At 46.4% G+C, this 14,634-nt stretch overlaps 5 protein-coding genes across 5 annotated transcripts; 4 read left to right on the top strand and 1 right to left on the bottom strand.

The window, feature by feature from the left end:
- The first annotated feature begins 10 nt into the window (after positions 1-10).
- Positions 11-2,172, top strand: DFJ58DRAFT_811080 (uncharacterized protein). The gene is made up of 5 exons (XM_041391458.1): positions 11-538; positions 588-813; positions 874-1,009; positions 1,106-1,719; positions 1,801-2,172. Exons 1-5 carry the CDS (start codon positions 102-104, stop codon positions 1,870-1,872), a joined length of 1,485 nt encoding a protein of 494 aa, XP_041238971.1. The 5' UTR covers positions 11-101; the 3' UTR covers positions 1,873-2,172.
- A 1,858-nt stretch (positions 2,173-4,030) lies between these two features.
- DFJ58DRAFT_907932 (uncharacterized protein) lies at positions 4,031-6,548 on the top strand. Its single transcript, XM_041395081.1, has 13 exons — positions 4,031-4,436; positions 4,498-4,667; positions 4,721-4,806; positions 4,862-5,089; positions 5,145-5,236; positions 5,290-5,324; positions 5,384-5,397; positions 5,457-5,572; positions 5,640-5,651; positions 5,707-5,956; positions 6,007-6,167; positions 6,223-6,291; positions 6,344-6,548. The coding sequence occupies exons 1-13, from the start codon at positions 4,266-4,268 to the stop codon at positions 6,374-6,376; spliced, it is 1,437 nt and encodes a 478-aa protein (XP_041238972.1). The 5' UTR covers positions 4,031-4,265; the 3' UTR covers positions 6,377-6,548.
- A 1,039-nt stretch (positions 6,549-7,587) lies between these two features.
- Positions 7,588-7,896, top strand: DFJ58DRAFT_667273 (uncharacterized protein; the record flags this gene model as incomplete). Its single annotated transcript, XM_041382608.1, has 1 exon — positions 7,588-7,896. A coding segment is annotated over one exon (309 nt), but the record flags the coding sequence as incomplete, so codon positions are not given.
- Positions 7,897-8,182: 286 nt separating this feature from the next.
- Positions 8,183-8,332, top strand: DFJ58DRAFT_644609 (uncharacterized protein; the record flags this gene model as incomplete). Its single annotated transcript, XM_041381407.1, has 1 exon — positions 8,183-8,332. A coding segment is annotated over one exon (150 nt), but the record flags the coding sequence as incomplete, so codon positions are not given.
- Positions 8,333-9,584: 1,252 nt separating this feature from the next.
- DFJ58DRAFT_718422 (uncharacterized protein) lies at positions 9,585-10,932 on the bottom strand (the record flags this gene model as incomplete). The annotated part of the gene is made up of 4 exons (XM_041384472.1): positions 9,585-9,910; positions 9,941-9,996; positions 10,097-10,745; positions 10,869-10,932. 4 exons carry the CDS (start codon positions 10,930-10,932, stop codon positions 9,585-9,587), a joined length of 1,095 nt encoding a protein of 364 aa, XP_041238975.1.
- Positions 10,933-14,634: the final 3,702 nt, after the last annotated feature.

Consider the following 14,634-nt stretch of genomic DNA (forward strand, 5'->3'; position numbering starts at 1 on the left):
AAGTACAAGGAAGACTACTAGGCCAGATTCAGCCTTTATAATTAACGCTCGAGGCATAGTAATTGAAATTGGTTGCTAGATCGCTCTTGTAATCTGCAGTGATGTCGAACTCGCCTCAATATGCACCTTACTCACCTCAGACAATCAAAGCTCACACCATTCCGATCGAATCCCAAGCGGCATATTTCAGAAATTTCAACATTCACTCCGTGCGCATCACCTGGGTTGATTTAGTCAACGCAACTGGCTTCCGTGTTGTTCCTCTCAAATCCTTCCAGCGCCTCCTCGCCTCCTCCAGACCGGGTATAACCATCACCCAATGTATCTTCGGCTTCGTAATTAACAGGGCCGCATCTGGATTTGGGCCTGTAGGGGAGTACCTGTTTGTGGTGGACTTGTCATCCATGAGGTTGTGTTCATACGCGCCGGGACATGTAAGTATCATGGGCTGGTTCCAGGATAAGGTCCCTACTCCAGGCCGCATCCTTGGTGCGGGTGTACCCATGTGTCCGCGATCAACATTGAATCGTATCGTCGAGTGCGTCCTTTCCGACACCCGTTGAATGTGGACTCACTTAGGCATTCAGTACTGCCAAATCTTACAATGCCGCCTTCCTTGTTGGGTTTGAGACCGAATTCATTCTCCTCAAGAGTACGAACCCGATCGACGCGGTCAATCCACACGGATGGAACAGCGCGCGAGCGCTACCTTCTGGAACCAAGGAGACAGAAGTGATCGAGGAGATCGCACGTGGACTCATCGATGACGGAATTGAATTGATGATGTATCATTCTGAAGCGGCGCCAGGGCAGGTTGGTGCACCCCATTTTGTGTTGGTCTTTTCCGTATGCTGATTTTGTACTGCAACATAGTACGAGATTGTGACGGGTCCACTCCCACCTCTTGAAGCTGCTGATGCGCTCGTGCACACACGGGAAACGATCACCAACGTTGCAAGCAAACACGGGTTTCGTGCGACGTTTGCGCCAAGGTTACATGCGGATAACTGTACGTGTTATTCCGGGCCGTAGTCAATGATTCACTGTCTTCTACCAATATATTCACACCCTAAGTTTACCTTCTCTGATTCACACTCTCATACAGGTGGTAGTGCGGCTCACACTCACATCTCCGTGCACCCCATCGATTCTAAGCATCCATCCGAACTTCAAAATCTGAGCCAATCGCCAGCAGGCACATCAGACAATCTTATCACCCCTCTCGAAAGCGTCTTCCTAGCTGGTGTACTCAGACATCTCCAAGCTTCCTGTGCATTCACGCTCCCCTTACGTGCCTCCTATGCACGCATGCTCGATGGCATTTGGAGCGGCGGGACATGGGTCGCATGGGGAAGGGATAACCGTGAGGTGCCCGTACGCTTATGTGTTCCTGCTGCGTCTGTAGATCCAAAGCTCGCGACCAACGCTCCCTCGAAGAACCACTTCGAGTTAAAATGTGTAGACGGCACGTCTTCCCCTTACCTCGTTCTTGCCAGTCTCATCGGCTCTGGGCTCCTTGGTATCCAATCTCAATTACCGCTCTCAGAGCAAGATTGTGCTACGCCCCCTGCGCTGATGACTGAGGCAGAAAGGGATGCAGTGGGCGTTACGCGGCGGATGCCGATGTCTTGGGAGGAGGCAAGGGCGGCGCTGGTGGCAGATGAGGCATTGAAGGGCATTCTTGGAGGCCTTGTAGACGGATTCTTATCAGCAGGGGAGGTGAGTCGTTTGATTGCTCGATATATTTTTTAACTATTCTGCCGTATCATGTTCGCGTTGCTGATTTATTGTTGTTATCAGACATTGGATGGACTTTTACACTCCCCGATGAGTGAGGCGGAGAGGGTACAGATGCTCGTCGAGTATTATTAAGATGAAACGGCAGGATTTTAGGTTTCTTCGATGGGGATAGGTTGGACGACTAGACCACATGGTTCACTTGATGATACCAGTGCCGAAAAAATGATGTTCACAAGTTTCAAAAATGCCAACATGTTCACAGCTTTGTAGAGCCTCGGTATTCAAACATTCTACGGGCAACACTGATATTGCGTTAGCGATGATTTTATCTAATTTCATCCGTCAATGCAGTGGCAGTGGCATACAGAGTGACGTTTCTTTTGTTTGGCTGATGGTTCCTTTACTTGGCTGATGGTTTTTTTTGCTTCGGGCCGCCGATAAGCGCTAGCTAGGTCACGCGCGATGCCATCAATTGCATGATGGATTATCACCGATACGTGGATTGAGCGTAGTGGGTTTTCCACGACGGGGCATCGCACTATGTCTTTGCAGGGTTGACAGATGCCCTGTCAGTTGAAGCCAAGCTTGAAGAAGTGGTCGTTGCTGACAAGGACCTTGGATGAGCTACTATGCTCCACGGGACCCGACGAGCAAGGCGCTAGGAGGTACAGACCCTCTTGGAAGGTTGTGCCTTTTTTCGATGGTCACTCATGATCTGATAGGCGTGTTCAACAACCAACTGATGCTCCGCCATTATGGTTCCTTGATAAACCATGGCAGGGTTTTCTTGTGAATGTTTTTGGCAATGGGCTCACGCGAACAGCTTCGAAATGTCAAAACATGCTGAAGCGCGGTGCTATATCTAGCACGAATAAAATATCGTTGTGCATCCATCAAGTTCGCTTTCACTGATTCCCTCTTTATTCAAAGGAACGACCTTCCTTCGTCTACAAAGCTAGGGCTAGGGGAGACTACAATTTCCTGCATTATGACCGTAGTCTCGAATGATCCCAGTTGGTGGCCGCAAATAAATTGGTCTATCCTTTTCAGCTATTTTGTAGGTTCGTAGAGAGCAAGTGATGTTGTTGTTGTCTCAATCTAACCATGACTGGGGCTTCTCAGTTGGAGCCTCTGTTGTGATATCATACGATTGGGGTAAGCGAGATAGTGCATATCGAAGGAGTTACTGATAACCCTGTGGTATCTCCAGTACTCACATTGGGAGAAGAGGTAGATCGATGCTTGTCACTGTGGCAGTCACTAGCTCACCATGATCGGTTCTATAGATTGAACTGATCTGGGTGAGCAGAATCCCATACCAGCAGATCAACAAGCTAAGTCAGTTGACTCGGGGCAGATGAAACGCTGGTCCCATATGACTATTCTATATCTCAGTGTACGTAGCTTATATTATATGGGCAGTAAGCAAGCTGTATTGATATTCCGGGTGCGCTACTGTGGAATACTGACCGCTATGTACGTTTCGCGAGGCTACCCAATCGACACTGCTAATAAGCATCTCTCACGATCAGTGTGAACGTGTTAGGTCTGCCTCCTCACTTCCTCTGTATTTTTTGCTTCTGATGGGCAACATCCAGCAAGTCTTCCTTCAGTCTTCTTAACAGATGCAGTGAGTACAGTGAACTGGTCGTAACTTATCATTCGTGACTAATTCACCCCGATGTAGGGGTGAGTGAGATTTTCAACATGCTTGTTGATTCGATGTAATAATTGCAACAGCTGTAAGTTCGTACCATGAATTATCGGGTCCTCCGATGGTCAACAGTAACTGTATTTAAAATTTTCAGGTGCTACCATTTTCCGAGTGGCAACATAGGCGCATTTTGTTATACTAACCATGTTGGACGGTAAGTATTTAAGTACTCAGTTGCAGTACCTCAGCGATGTCGAATTGACTGAAATATCTTGCAAGTTACCATCATTCGGCTGTTAAAGCGATAATCGAGGAAAACAACTCAAGAGGGATGGCTTCAGTTTTGATGAAGAGCGATATGGTGCGTCTGATCGTGGTTGGTTAGCATGGATCATGCGTGTTACTGGCCATTCATTCTGTTGCTCCGTTAGCGGAGTACAAACGAGGACGAGGCTGCTCAGACTGGCGGAGGTGGAGGTCTATGTAGACGGTAAGTAGGTGCTTGAGCGTTTTACAAAGTTGTGCTTTGTCATCAAGCGATGTTTAAACTCAGTTGAACTCTGCCGGACTTGCCGATGGGCTCCAGACTCCGCTTGGCCCCAGAAAGACTGAGAAAGTCCAAATCCCTGACTTTCTGAACAATCGTCTCTAGTGACAGTTCCTCCCGTTAACGACGTAGCTACATCAATGAACAAGCCAACTACGCACGAAGCTTTTCAAGCTTTGCGTACCTCACCATTCGAACCGAGCTTAGTACAGCTATCACCAATTGAGTCGGTGCCTACGTAGGCTACATATATACTTAGAATTCATCAAGGTGGCCTCATGGCCTAAGCGCCAGATACCCTTGCGCCCTAATCTCGCGACCATCATGCTGGCCGATCACGATGTTGAAGACGAAACTTCATACTTCGACGACCTTACGAGGGAATGCAATGCCTTCAGGATCCTACTCATCGGTAAATCAGGATCTGGAAAGTCGACACTAGTGAACGAAGTGTTCGATTTCGAATACGAAGGAAGCACCACCAGTGACTATTCCGTGCGCAATCGCTTTCAAAATCGATGTTGGCAGTTGTTCAGATGATGATCATGACGTATAGGTTGGCAACCACGATATAAACCGCCCGATTCTCTCGTCAGCAAACAGGTCGCTCATTCTCCACGATAGCAAGGGTCTGGAATCTGGCTCAGATAAGAATTTAAACATCGTCAAAAGGTTCCTTAACGATCGCAAGAATGGACCAGTCACAGATCAACTCCATGCCATATGGTATCTTTGATGAACTGCTCTGTACTTTGATCGATCACTCATGGTTGGCCAAGGTACTGTGTCGAAATTCCTCTCGGAGGGGAGCGTCTATTCGAAGGTGGTGACTTGGTACTTATGGAATACTTGAAATCAAGCTCAGGTAAGTGTCTGCAATAATATACTCTCGTATCTAACAATTTTACTTATGAGCCTAGTTCCGCTCATTGTGGTTTTTACTAAACTGGACAAGCTTCAGTTTAGTGAACGTATGAGGTTGCAGAAGGAATATACCTCCAATGGCCAGAATAGCAAAGCCATGCGCAATGCTAAAGAACAATATGTTGCTGCTGCCGCAAAGAAATATCAAAGCTCATGCGTTGACGTACTTCAATCGCCCAAGATTCCACAGGCGTGGTCGCATTATTGTGCTGTTTCAATGAAACGTACGTATTCCAGCTACTGTGAAATCCTGCTTGTCTGAGACTCGTCGTTTGTTAGAGTCTCAGACAATCATAACGCTGATCGAGCTGACCAAGTCGCTGCTTGATAGCTCAGAGACACTAGATGTTCTGTTTTCTCAGGCGCAGATGGTACGTATTGTCTGCATCTGACGCTGGCGCAGGGAAATGAACTGTCTGATCAGCCCGATGTGAATTACAAAGTGAATCTATCCTTGCGGTTAGTATCTGTGCATTACATTCCGAACCACTGAGGCTTACGTCGAAGCTTCGTTGCAGGGCAGGAAAGAACAGTGAGGACTTTCCTTCCGAAATATCAAGTAAATATCAAATCTGATTTCTCCCGATTCAGTGTACAGGACGGGGATGTTCGCATCTGCGTTACCTTTGAAAGGGATTCGAAAGGTCTCTCTGTTGAAGGTGCTCAGCGTCATACATTCCGACATCGTCCGAGTATGGAATCTTCAGGTCAGTATCCACTGTTCTTTACGTTCTGCGAGGAATGTCGCATGACCCATATAATGAACTTCTCCAGGACCCCGACGAGGTGAGTAGCGTATCTCAATCCCTGCCGACTTCTGAAGTTTTCCTCACAATCGTAGATTTTGCTTGGAGCAAACATGCGAACCATGATCCGTCGACTTTTCGTGGAACCTCTGATACTCCCGACATTGGATGGTGCCGCCGCTGCCTCGGATGGCAACTCTGCGCAGATTATCGCAAGCATAGCTGGGGCTTGTTTTAACCCAGCCACTCTTATCGCCCCTGCTGTAAACAATGCAGTGCAGATTCTGGATGACATGGCAGATACCGCGCCTTCTGCCGCACGGGTCTTGATGGCGTATATCATCGGTAGGTGATACTACGTTCATCGACTAGAAGTATAATCTGAAATATGCTAGACTTGACCCTAGGGATGGAAAGTCTTTATTGGTTGGTCCGCCGCAAGGACGGCAAAACCGCCAGTGAGAAGGACGTCATTGAGGCTTTCAGTCACTACCACGTGTCTGAGAGTCGAAAGGAAGCACACAAGAGAATTCGCAACTTCATAGGCGACGAGAATGTATGCTCCCACTCATCATAAAGATCCGATCATCCCACCAAAGTTGACTCCACAGATCTTCTTGTCGGTCCAGCGAGAGAAGGTACTATCCAAGGCAGGGGAGATTGTTGGGAAATGTCGCATTGTGAGGGGTAGCGTTCTTGTACACAATCCATGACTGACAGATAAACCCACAGAATCCTAAGAAGATGTTCAAGGGCCGTCAATGACATTGAAGTACTTATGTCCCGTTTGCGTTCGAAGTAGAAACAGCCAGATGAACGAATTTACATGCTCGACTTGAGGTTCAAGGGAAATCACCGACTCGAATTAAGATGAGGTTGAGTAGGTTGCGCTGGGCCTCTGGGTTTACCCCATCGGCGGTTTCGTGGGGAGCTATTCAGTCGAAAGAGCATTGGCGTGAATCTCTCGGTGTCTCACATCACGCGGACAGTACATGCAACAAAGCAATTATGCTGAATTAAAGATCGGTATGCAAGTTGATACAAATAGTCGATAGGGTAGGAGTGATGGTTGGTGAATGAGGGTGAGCAGCATGGACAGTATTTGCGCAAGGATGGCTTTGACAGCGACCTGCAATCGCCAAACTCAACTCATCTTCCATGCCAGCCTAGTCGATGAGGCTGATTGCAGCACTAATAAAAAAAGTAGCACCTTCCCATGGATGCATCACAGATTCGGGAAGGACCAGACTCCAAACCATCGGCAGTGTGTTATGAGTCTACATCCGAGTGCCGCCACACAAACCAAATACGAACAACAAATAATTCAAACACCGCAACTTTGGACTCTAACACACTTGGCCGACTGGCACAAGTTGTAGTGGCGCAAACGTTGCAACTGTTTGTCCCTCCAAAAAAAACATTCCAAGTAGTCGCCAGTGTATTAGTTAATAGTGTGACCTAGTGTGACATAACAGATAACCCATTTTGATTTTTTGAGTTAGCCTCGAGTGCTTGCCATTATTACGATGTTGGCCCACCAATTCAAAGTACCCAGTTTTACCGATATGAAGATGATTGTTCGCAATAAATTTGGTATCACCCCCTGTACTTGGCAACTTCAGTCGGCTTTGCATCAGCTTGAGAAGAAGAATGTCTTTACTATTTCTCCGACTGGCTCAGGCAAAATGTTCACGTTCTGGATCCCCCTTTTATTCAATGGCAATGGAATTATCCTCATAGTGACACCTCTGAATATTCTTGGTGAGAAAACTCACAATGAAGCAAAAACGCTGGGCTTCTCAGCCTACAACCTTTCTGCAGAAGATTCTACTGATGAAGCTTTCAATGTGGGTGCATGTCGTTTGTATCTAGCTGTGCTAATGCTTGTTATACACAATAGGACATTGTAAAGCTCAAGTACCGTGTCATTACGGTCAGTCCAGAGCGAGTACTTGGGGACACACGAATTTAAGAATTTATGGAAGTCCAAAAGGTTTACGAATGTTCTTTTCAATGTTACATTTGACGAAGGCCATTGTATTAGTGAATGGGGCAAAGATTTTCAACCTTTGTATAGTGAATTGGGGAACCTTCGATGGTTCCTTCCAGACCATGTCTCTTTTCATACAGTGTCAGCGACAATGCCACCACACATCCTCCATGATGTTCAGTCAAAACTTCATATTCGATCATACAATACTACAAAGATTATACGCTCTAATGACCGTCCCAACATTCACCTCATGGTGGAGGAGATGAAATATTCCCAGCAGCTCCATGCATGATCTTACCCGGATATTCTCTTTCAATGGGAACACGCCACATGAAAAATTCATGCTCTTTACCAACTCACGCGACAAAGCTGAGAGTGCTTGTAGCTGCATCCATCTGCATATGCCACCGCGATCACGAGATAAGGTCGTTTGGTTTCACTCCGGCATGTCTATGGATTTTCACGTTGATGCAATGGATAAGCTTCGTAGAGGGGACATTGGGGTGTCTGCTGTACGGACGCTGCAGGAATGGTGAGTTGTTGTTTGTGGACTGATTGGTACTCAAGCTCACAGTATTCAGGGTCTTGACTTGCGTGATATCACTCTCGTCATTCAATGGGGATATACGCCATCGCTATGCACATTAATGCAGAGACTTGGACGTGCAGCGCGAGACCCGTTACTAACAGCACTTGCAGTATACTTTGTCGAGCCAATGTATTTTGATACTTACTGTGGAAAGCGGAAGCGCCCCTCGCCACAGGGACACATAAGTGTTCCTACTAGGAAGAGGGCAAAGCACTCTGAGACAAATAAGGCCAACAGCAGCTGGTTGGACAGGGAGGATAGTGAGCTAGAGGACCATGGTGGTATTGTCAGTGACACAGAAGAAAATGTTGAAGGGGACATGGGGAGAGACAATATTGCAGAGGCAGCGAGCATGCCAGCTCATGAAGTATCGCTGGGGATGTCCACACATCCACGAGATCCTCCTGGCTTCGCTGGGGCTGTAGCAAAGATTTTGCCAAGTGGGCTTGACAATGACGCAGTCGAGCAATCAGCTGATGTATGCATTTATAAATGCTCACCTTCGTGGCTTGTGTCGTCGAAGGGTAGCAGATGAATATTTCAACAATCCTAGTATCGGTGAGCGCCTGCATTGTTCAAATAGATCATAGACTTACCTGGTTATAAAGATCAGGCGGTGAGGGACGCCAGTTCCAGCAGCCCTTGTTGTGCGAGATGCAGTGTTAAGTCATTGTGTTACTGCTGTGACATTTGTAACCCCGCAGCATTACAATCTTGTCTGTTCCCATCACTTCCACTACCATCCACTCGGGCAAAAACGCAAATTCACTATCAAACCATACGAGATAACAACCGGGGGACACAATCTTCGCCGGGAGCTCCTCCAGTGGAGAAGCTTTAAGGTGCTTGAGGAGGATCTTGATGGTGATGACTTCTTCGGCCCTCAAATCATTATGTCAAATAAAATCTTGGATCGAATCATTGACCTTGCTCACTACTCGAAAATTGTCACTGTAACTGCCCTCTTTGAGCAGATGCATTGGTGCTATACAGATTTATACAGGCCCTGAAATCCTCAAAATTATCAATATGTGCATCCCGTTACCACAAGCCACCATCTCCCAAGCCAGTGGCTTCGGTATCTGTCCCTGTTCTTGGTTCCTCCTCTATCACAAACCAACATTCTCTTGCGCCAAACCCACAGCCGATTGAAGCTGCTGGTTCTGTAGACGGTCTTTCCGCGAAGCGACTGAGGAAGTGTAGTGCATGCGGGAACTATGGTCATATTGGTAAGTGTTTATTCAGCTCGATGACCGTGTCTGACATGAAGAGTTTCTAGCATCAAACTAAACTATGTCCAAAATATGTTCCCAGACCACAACAATCAAAAGCGAAGGCAAACACTGAGAACAATCCTCCAGCGGTGGCTGGTCCATCATTATCCTGACAGGTTAGTCAAGGAAATCGTCTGCCTCAATGTCAAAACTACTACTATCCTCTTCATTAATAACCTGTTGTTCCTGCATCAGTGTCATTCCTGCTGAAACCTGGTCCAGTACTACTCGCAGGGCCTTCCGGCTGTCCTTTGACAGATGTACATTCTTGTCTTTCATACGCCCAGATAGTTTTTTTATTGTCTTCGTCATATCCGGTGCTGAGTGCCGAATGGTTCGGTACTGTAAGTGAAACACGTTCTCCATAGTAACATGACAGCTACGGTATACTTCAATGAGCAGAGATTCCTTTATAATGTGCTCAAGAGTGCCGTTTGGGCCAGCTTAACGGGTAATGGTTAGCGATTACTCACCTTGGTGTACAGGTTGTTTCAGTTCAACAAGCCAGTCAACAGCGCGGAATGCTGCACTCTTCCCAGTTGGATTGCACAGTAAGTTCATTCATATAATGTCACTGTCAAGACTCAAGCTTAGCAGGTGTACTGACATCCAATCAAACCGACTTGTACCTCAATGATTCCGGCCAGTTAAACTGTAAGTTGTTCAGAAATCTGGATATCTGTGACGAGTACTTATGCTTTCCGGTAGCTTTGAAAATGTATATCCATGGGAGGAAGGACACCTCTACCCTCCCAATGTCTCCAGTATTCATGGCCTGACACAGGTCAATATACAGCAGCTCGTCTCGGTTACGCAAGGTTTGGTTTTCGAACCGCTTATCTCGTTGTCCCACTGGTTTTGACCATGCAGTATCCAGGCCGTCTGTTGTTGCCACGTATTTCTGCACAATGGTATGTGACATCATGACAATGACGTCCCAGGTTGGCTCTGATTCGGCAAATTTTTTCAGTGTTGTATACATCGCGTTTTGGTGTTGTGCCTCGATCCGCCAACAATCAAGCATCGAGGCCCAGACATCATGATGAAGGACATCGTGTACACGCCTGAATCCTGGCTTGCTAACAATCTTCCCCGTTTCATCAGGCCGTAGAATGCCTATGTGCTGATACAGGCTATTCTCATCATCATGTCCTTCTTTCGGCTGGATATGTGTACACCAAAGGGCATCGGCGCACACCATTTTATAGTGGAATAACCCTGGCAAGAAGATGACATATTGAAGGTGGTTTTTTTGGTTTGAAGTGCTCGATTCATTGGCTATTGCGGACAGTGTCTAATCTTTCTTTTGTCAAAAGGTCACCGTGGACAATAATGACGTGTTCGTCATGTCAACATCATGATCAGCATTGAAACTGCTGTCACACTTGTCGCCAATCCCACCCTGTCGAAATAGGTCCTCTAAGACCTCAATGTTGCCATCTGTAGTCGATTGTTTGATATCCATTGCACGACAAGGGATCTGATAGGTTGTATGAACAGGTATCCTCTTTATGGTCTCCTGTTCGCCAAGGTCCTTCAAGAAATGTTTGAACTTCTGATGCTGATTGATGAGAATTGCTCGCACATGCCAGGCAAACGCTGCAGTTCGTGGACTGGGCTTTGTTGGATTGATTTGGCGACTGTATGTATCCTTTTTGTGCAGGTCCATCATGGCTCTCATCTCGTTCATCAGCGGTGTGACTGACGGCAATGGATTCCTGTGGTCTGATGCCCATAATTGAGCAGAACATTTCAAAGCAATGGCATTGCTCTCATCAATACCAAAAAGCGGGACAACTGTGGCAGATGTGGCGCTCACAAATGAGGACTGGTTCTCTAGGGTAGGTTGAGATGTCTTGAAAGCAATGTCAAAGTTATCGTATGTGAAGGCTGCTCAAAGTGTGCGTACTTCACTCCTGATTTTGCTGCTAATCTCTTTCGAGACGGACGTTACTGCATTATGGATCGACGACAGGCTGATCAAAAGACCTGCATGAGCCAAAACCTCGACTACTTTCTCCGGCACACAAGTTGACTTCATGAAGAATCCCATCCAACCCTGTAAGTAGTTGCACTTTTCGTTCAAGCTTTGCAAACATATGCTGATTGCCACTACAGCCTTCTAATAAATACTGTCAGTACTGTACCTGCTGCTACACTTTGGGACTTACAATAACAAGTAGCGCCTCATTCCTTTCAGCAGCATGTCGCTGGCGCTTTTTTGGGCGCCTCTCAAAGGCTTCTTCACTTTTGTCATCGCTGTCATCATTGCCCGGCCCCATCGACCCAATACTATCTCCACCGAATTCGCCCAAATCCATCTCTCGTTGTTCAACAGCGTCTGCCATATGTGACCCCACAGCCGAGGGACTTGGCATTTTGCGCCGGTGGCTGTCCCTGCTGTCAAGAAGGGCCATCATTAAATTCCAAAGGTGCGGGGCAACAGTTTTCATTTTCATTGCAAGTTGATTGATGAGTAGCGTCTCGAGTTGTTCCACAGTCACCGATGTTGCTCGAAAATGAAGGCCAGTGCTGTTGGAGACTGAGTTTGGCGACTTCTCGACACAATTCTGTGTGTACAAGGGCAATTGCCCAGGAGAGGACAGATGAATGTGAGTCTTCATTAGCATTCAGCAGTGTGCACATCTGACTCGCGTTAGATCTCAGCAAGATTTTTGCGTCCTGGTGTTCGACATGGCTGCTTTTGAGAATGCCACTCATGAAGGTTGACGTGGACAGGCCATTATCTTGTAGGCACTGTATCACTTTTGACAGTCTGCTTGCAAGACTCATGGTACAACAGCATTTCAAGCATGACAGCGCTCATTTTATCACGAACTCGTTGACTACTATGCCTCATGTTCTCTGCGCACCATTCCTGCTAATAGTTTATTTATATAATAATAAACATATTTCAATAATTATATTATGTTTATTTAAATACTCCCGTGTCACACTTGGGGAACTGGCGACTACTTGGAATGTTTTTTTTGGAGGGACAAACAGTTGCAACGTTTGCGCCACTACAACTTGTGCCAGTTGGCCAAGTGTGTTAGAGTCCAAAGTTGCGGTGTTTGAATTATTTGTTGTTCGTATTTGGTTTGTGTGGCGGCACTCGGATGTAGACTCATAACACACTGCCGATGGTTTGGAGTCTGGGAAGGACATGCTTTTTATAGATGGAGACTGGAGTTGGCAAAATCAGATCAAAAATTCACCACATCACATCAGTAAATTCACACATTCCTTTTTTGCACTTGAAATTACAGTGTACTACCAGTACCTTTCACACCACCGGTACATTTCACACTTGTGCTAAAACTTCGTCAATTATTATTATTTTGTCCTGCCACTTGAGCCATGCATTAAGAAGCATGTATAGAATCATAATGCAGAATTACAAAGAGATATGTGAAGTGTGTAAAAGCTGGGGATAGATTCAGTTGAAGACATGGGACATTTGTGCTGTGAAACAACTTTTGTACCAGGCCCAGTGCAAAGAATTCGCCGAAAATTGCCTGTATATGTAGTATCATTTTAATCAGCCATGTATCCTGCACAAAATATCTCTACAGAAGGAAGTGATTGGGTTGAAATTCTGTGTTGCAAAAGGCATTCTGTGCAAAACTTGTTTCATGCGTGACAATGTGTGATGGCTCGTGTCAAAGATGCGTCGCGCATCTATGCTTCGATTTTTATAGCATCCCACACCCCACTTCTATCACCGCATAAATCAATTTACCAACTCCAAATGGTATTTCGCGCCTTGTCGGATCGTGTCAAGCGGATCAAGCAGCTACGCACACAGAGCAATATATTAATACAGGCAGTCCATGCATATTGTGTTGAGCAAGCTCGGCCAACAGGAGAGAAGAGAAAGGGTGTTCGGACAATTGCAGAAGAGTTTGGTATTCCTAAGCAGTACAAGACTATACTCAATCATGCTACAGGCAAAACTCAGCCCCTCTCAGAGTACATGGCTTCAAAACAACAGATATTAGCTGCCGAGGAGCATATTATGGTCCACTTCCTACTTGAGTCAGCTAAACGAGGCTTTCCCCTTAGTCATGAACAGATCGAGAACTATGCCAACACGATTATCGAGAGGCGGAAAGGAGAGAGCTTTGAGCCTGCAAAGGACAAAGTTGGACAGCAGTGGGTTTTTTGGTTCCTTGACCGTCACCACGATAAGCTACAGACACACTGGGGAAAGGGCCTTGATACTCAGCGAGCCAAGGCCTTAAACCCTTCGAATGTCAATCACTGGTTTTCATTAGTTGAGGAGCACATAGTCAACAAGAACATCCGACCTGAAGACATCTATGGCATGGATGAGAGTGGCTTTCCATTGACAAACACTCAGTCACGTCGCTGTATTGGAGCACGAGGAGCCAAGCTACAGCACACTGCAGGATCTGCAGATTGGGAGAATGTGACAGGAATCATCACGATCTGTGCCAATGGCACTGCTCTCCGCCCAACAATCATCTTCAAAGGTCAAAACTTCATGCAGAAGTGGGGGGACAATAATGTTGCCCATGCCTCGTGAGTCTCAATTGATAACTGCCCTACAGCTCACTAAATTTCGGACAAGTCTCTGTCATTCACCCAATGGGTGGACCAATGGTGAATTGTGCCTGGATTGGATGATCAACGACTTTGATCCACAAACAAAAGAGAAAGCTAGTGGACGAGCCCATGTGCTCCTCATGGATGGACATAGCTCACATTTCACACCCAAGCTCCTCGAATTTGCAATGGACAAAAATATCATCATCCTCGGATACCCACCACACTGTACTCATGCCCTGCAGGGCCTTGATGTTGTGTGCTTTGCGAGGATGAAAGCTAGCTTTAATGAAGAAGTCAGTGCATTCGAAGAAAGTCAGCGACGCGGTATCAAGAAAGCAGACTTTACGGGCACTTTTGGACATGCATTTGTCCGTGCATTTACTCCTGATCTTATCAAAACAGCATTCCGTGTCACTGGTATCTGCCCATTTGACCAAAATGTCATCACAGCTGATCAAATGAAGCCAAGCGAGGAGAGTTCCACTTGTAGCACATTTCCACTGCCCTACTCAAGCCCGACACGAGCAGTCCTAGCTGCATTCACAAATTATCAGCCAATATCTTTTGAATTATCCCCAAGCACACATAAAGACAC

Source organism: Suillus subalutaceus, assembly GCF_016647625.1.
Source record: "Suillus subalutaceus strain FC151 chromosome Unknown DFJ58scaffold_137, whole genome shotgun sequence".
Classification (NCBI taxonomy): Eukaryota; Fungi; Basidiomycota; class Agaricomycetes; order Boletales; family Suillaceae; genus Suillus; species Suillus subalutaceus.

Bases quoted from the DNA above. Each gene is read 5' to 3' on its own strand.
- DFJ58DRAFT_811080 (XM_041391458.1), top strand. From the start codon at position 102: ATGTCGAACTCGCCTCAATATGCACCTTACTCACCTCAGACAATCAAA. The intron at 1,010-1,105 runs GTACGTGTTATT...ACTCTCATACAG, and splicing joins AAGGTTACATGCGGATAACT to GTGGTAGTGCGGCTCACACT. The intron at 1,720-1,800 runs GTGAGTCGTTTG...TGTTGTTATCAG, and splicing joins GATTCTTATCAGCAGGGGAG to ACATTGGATGGACTTTTACA.
- DFJ58DRAFT_907932 (XM_041395081.1), top strand. From the start codon at position 4,266: ATGCTGGCCGATCACGATGTTGAAGACGAAACTTCATACTTCGACGAC. The intron at 4,807-4,861 runs GTAAGTGTCTGC...TTATGAGCCTAG, and splicing joins ATACTTGAAATCAAGCTCAG to TTCCGCTCATTGTGGTTTTT. The intron at 5,090-5,144 runs GTACGTATTCCA...GTCGTTTGTTAG, and splicing joins TTGTGCTGTTTCAATGAAAC to AGTCTCAGACAATCATAACG.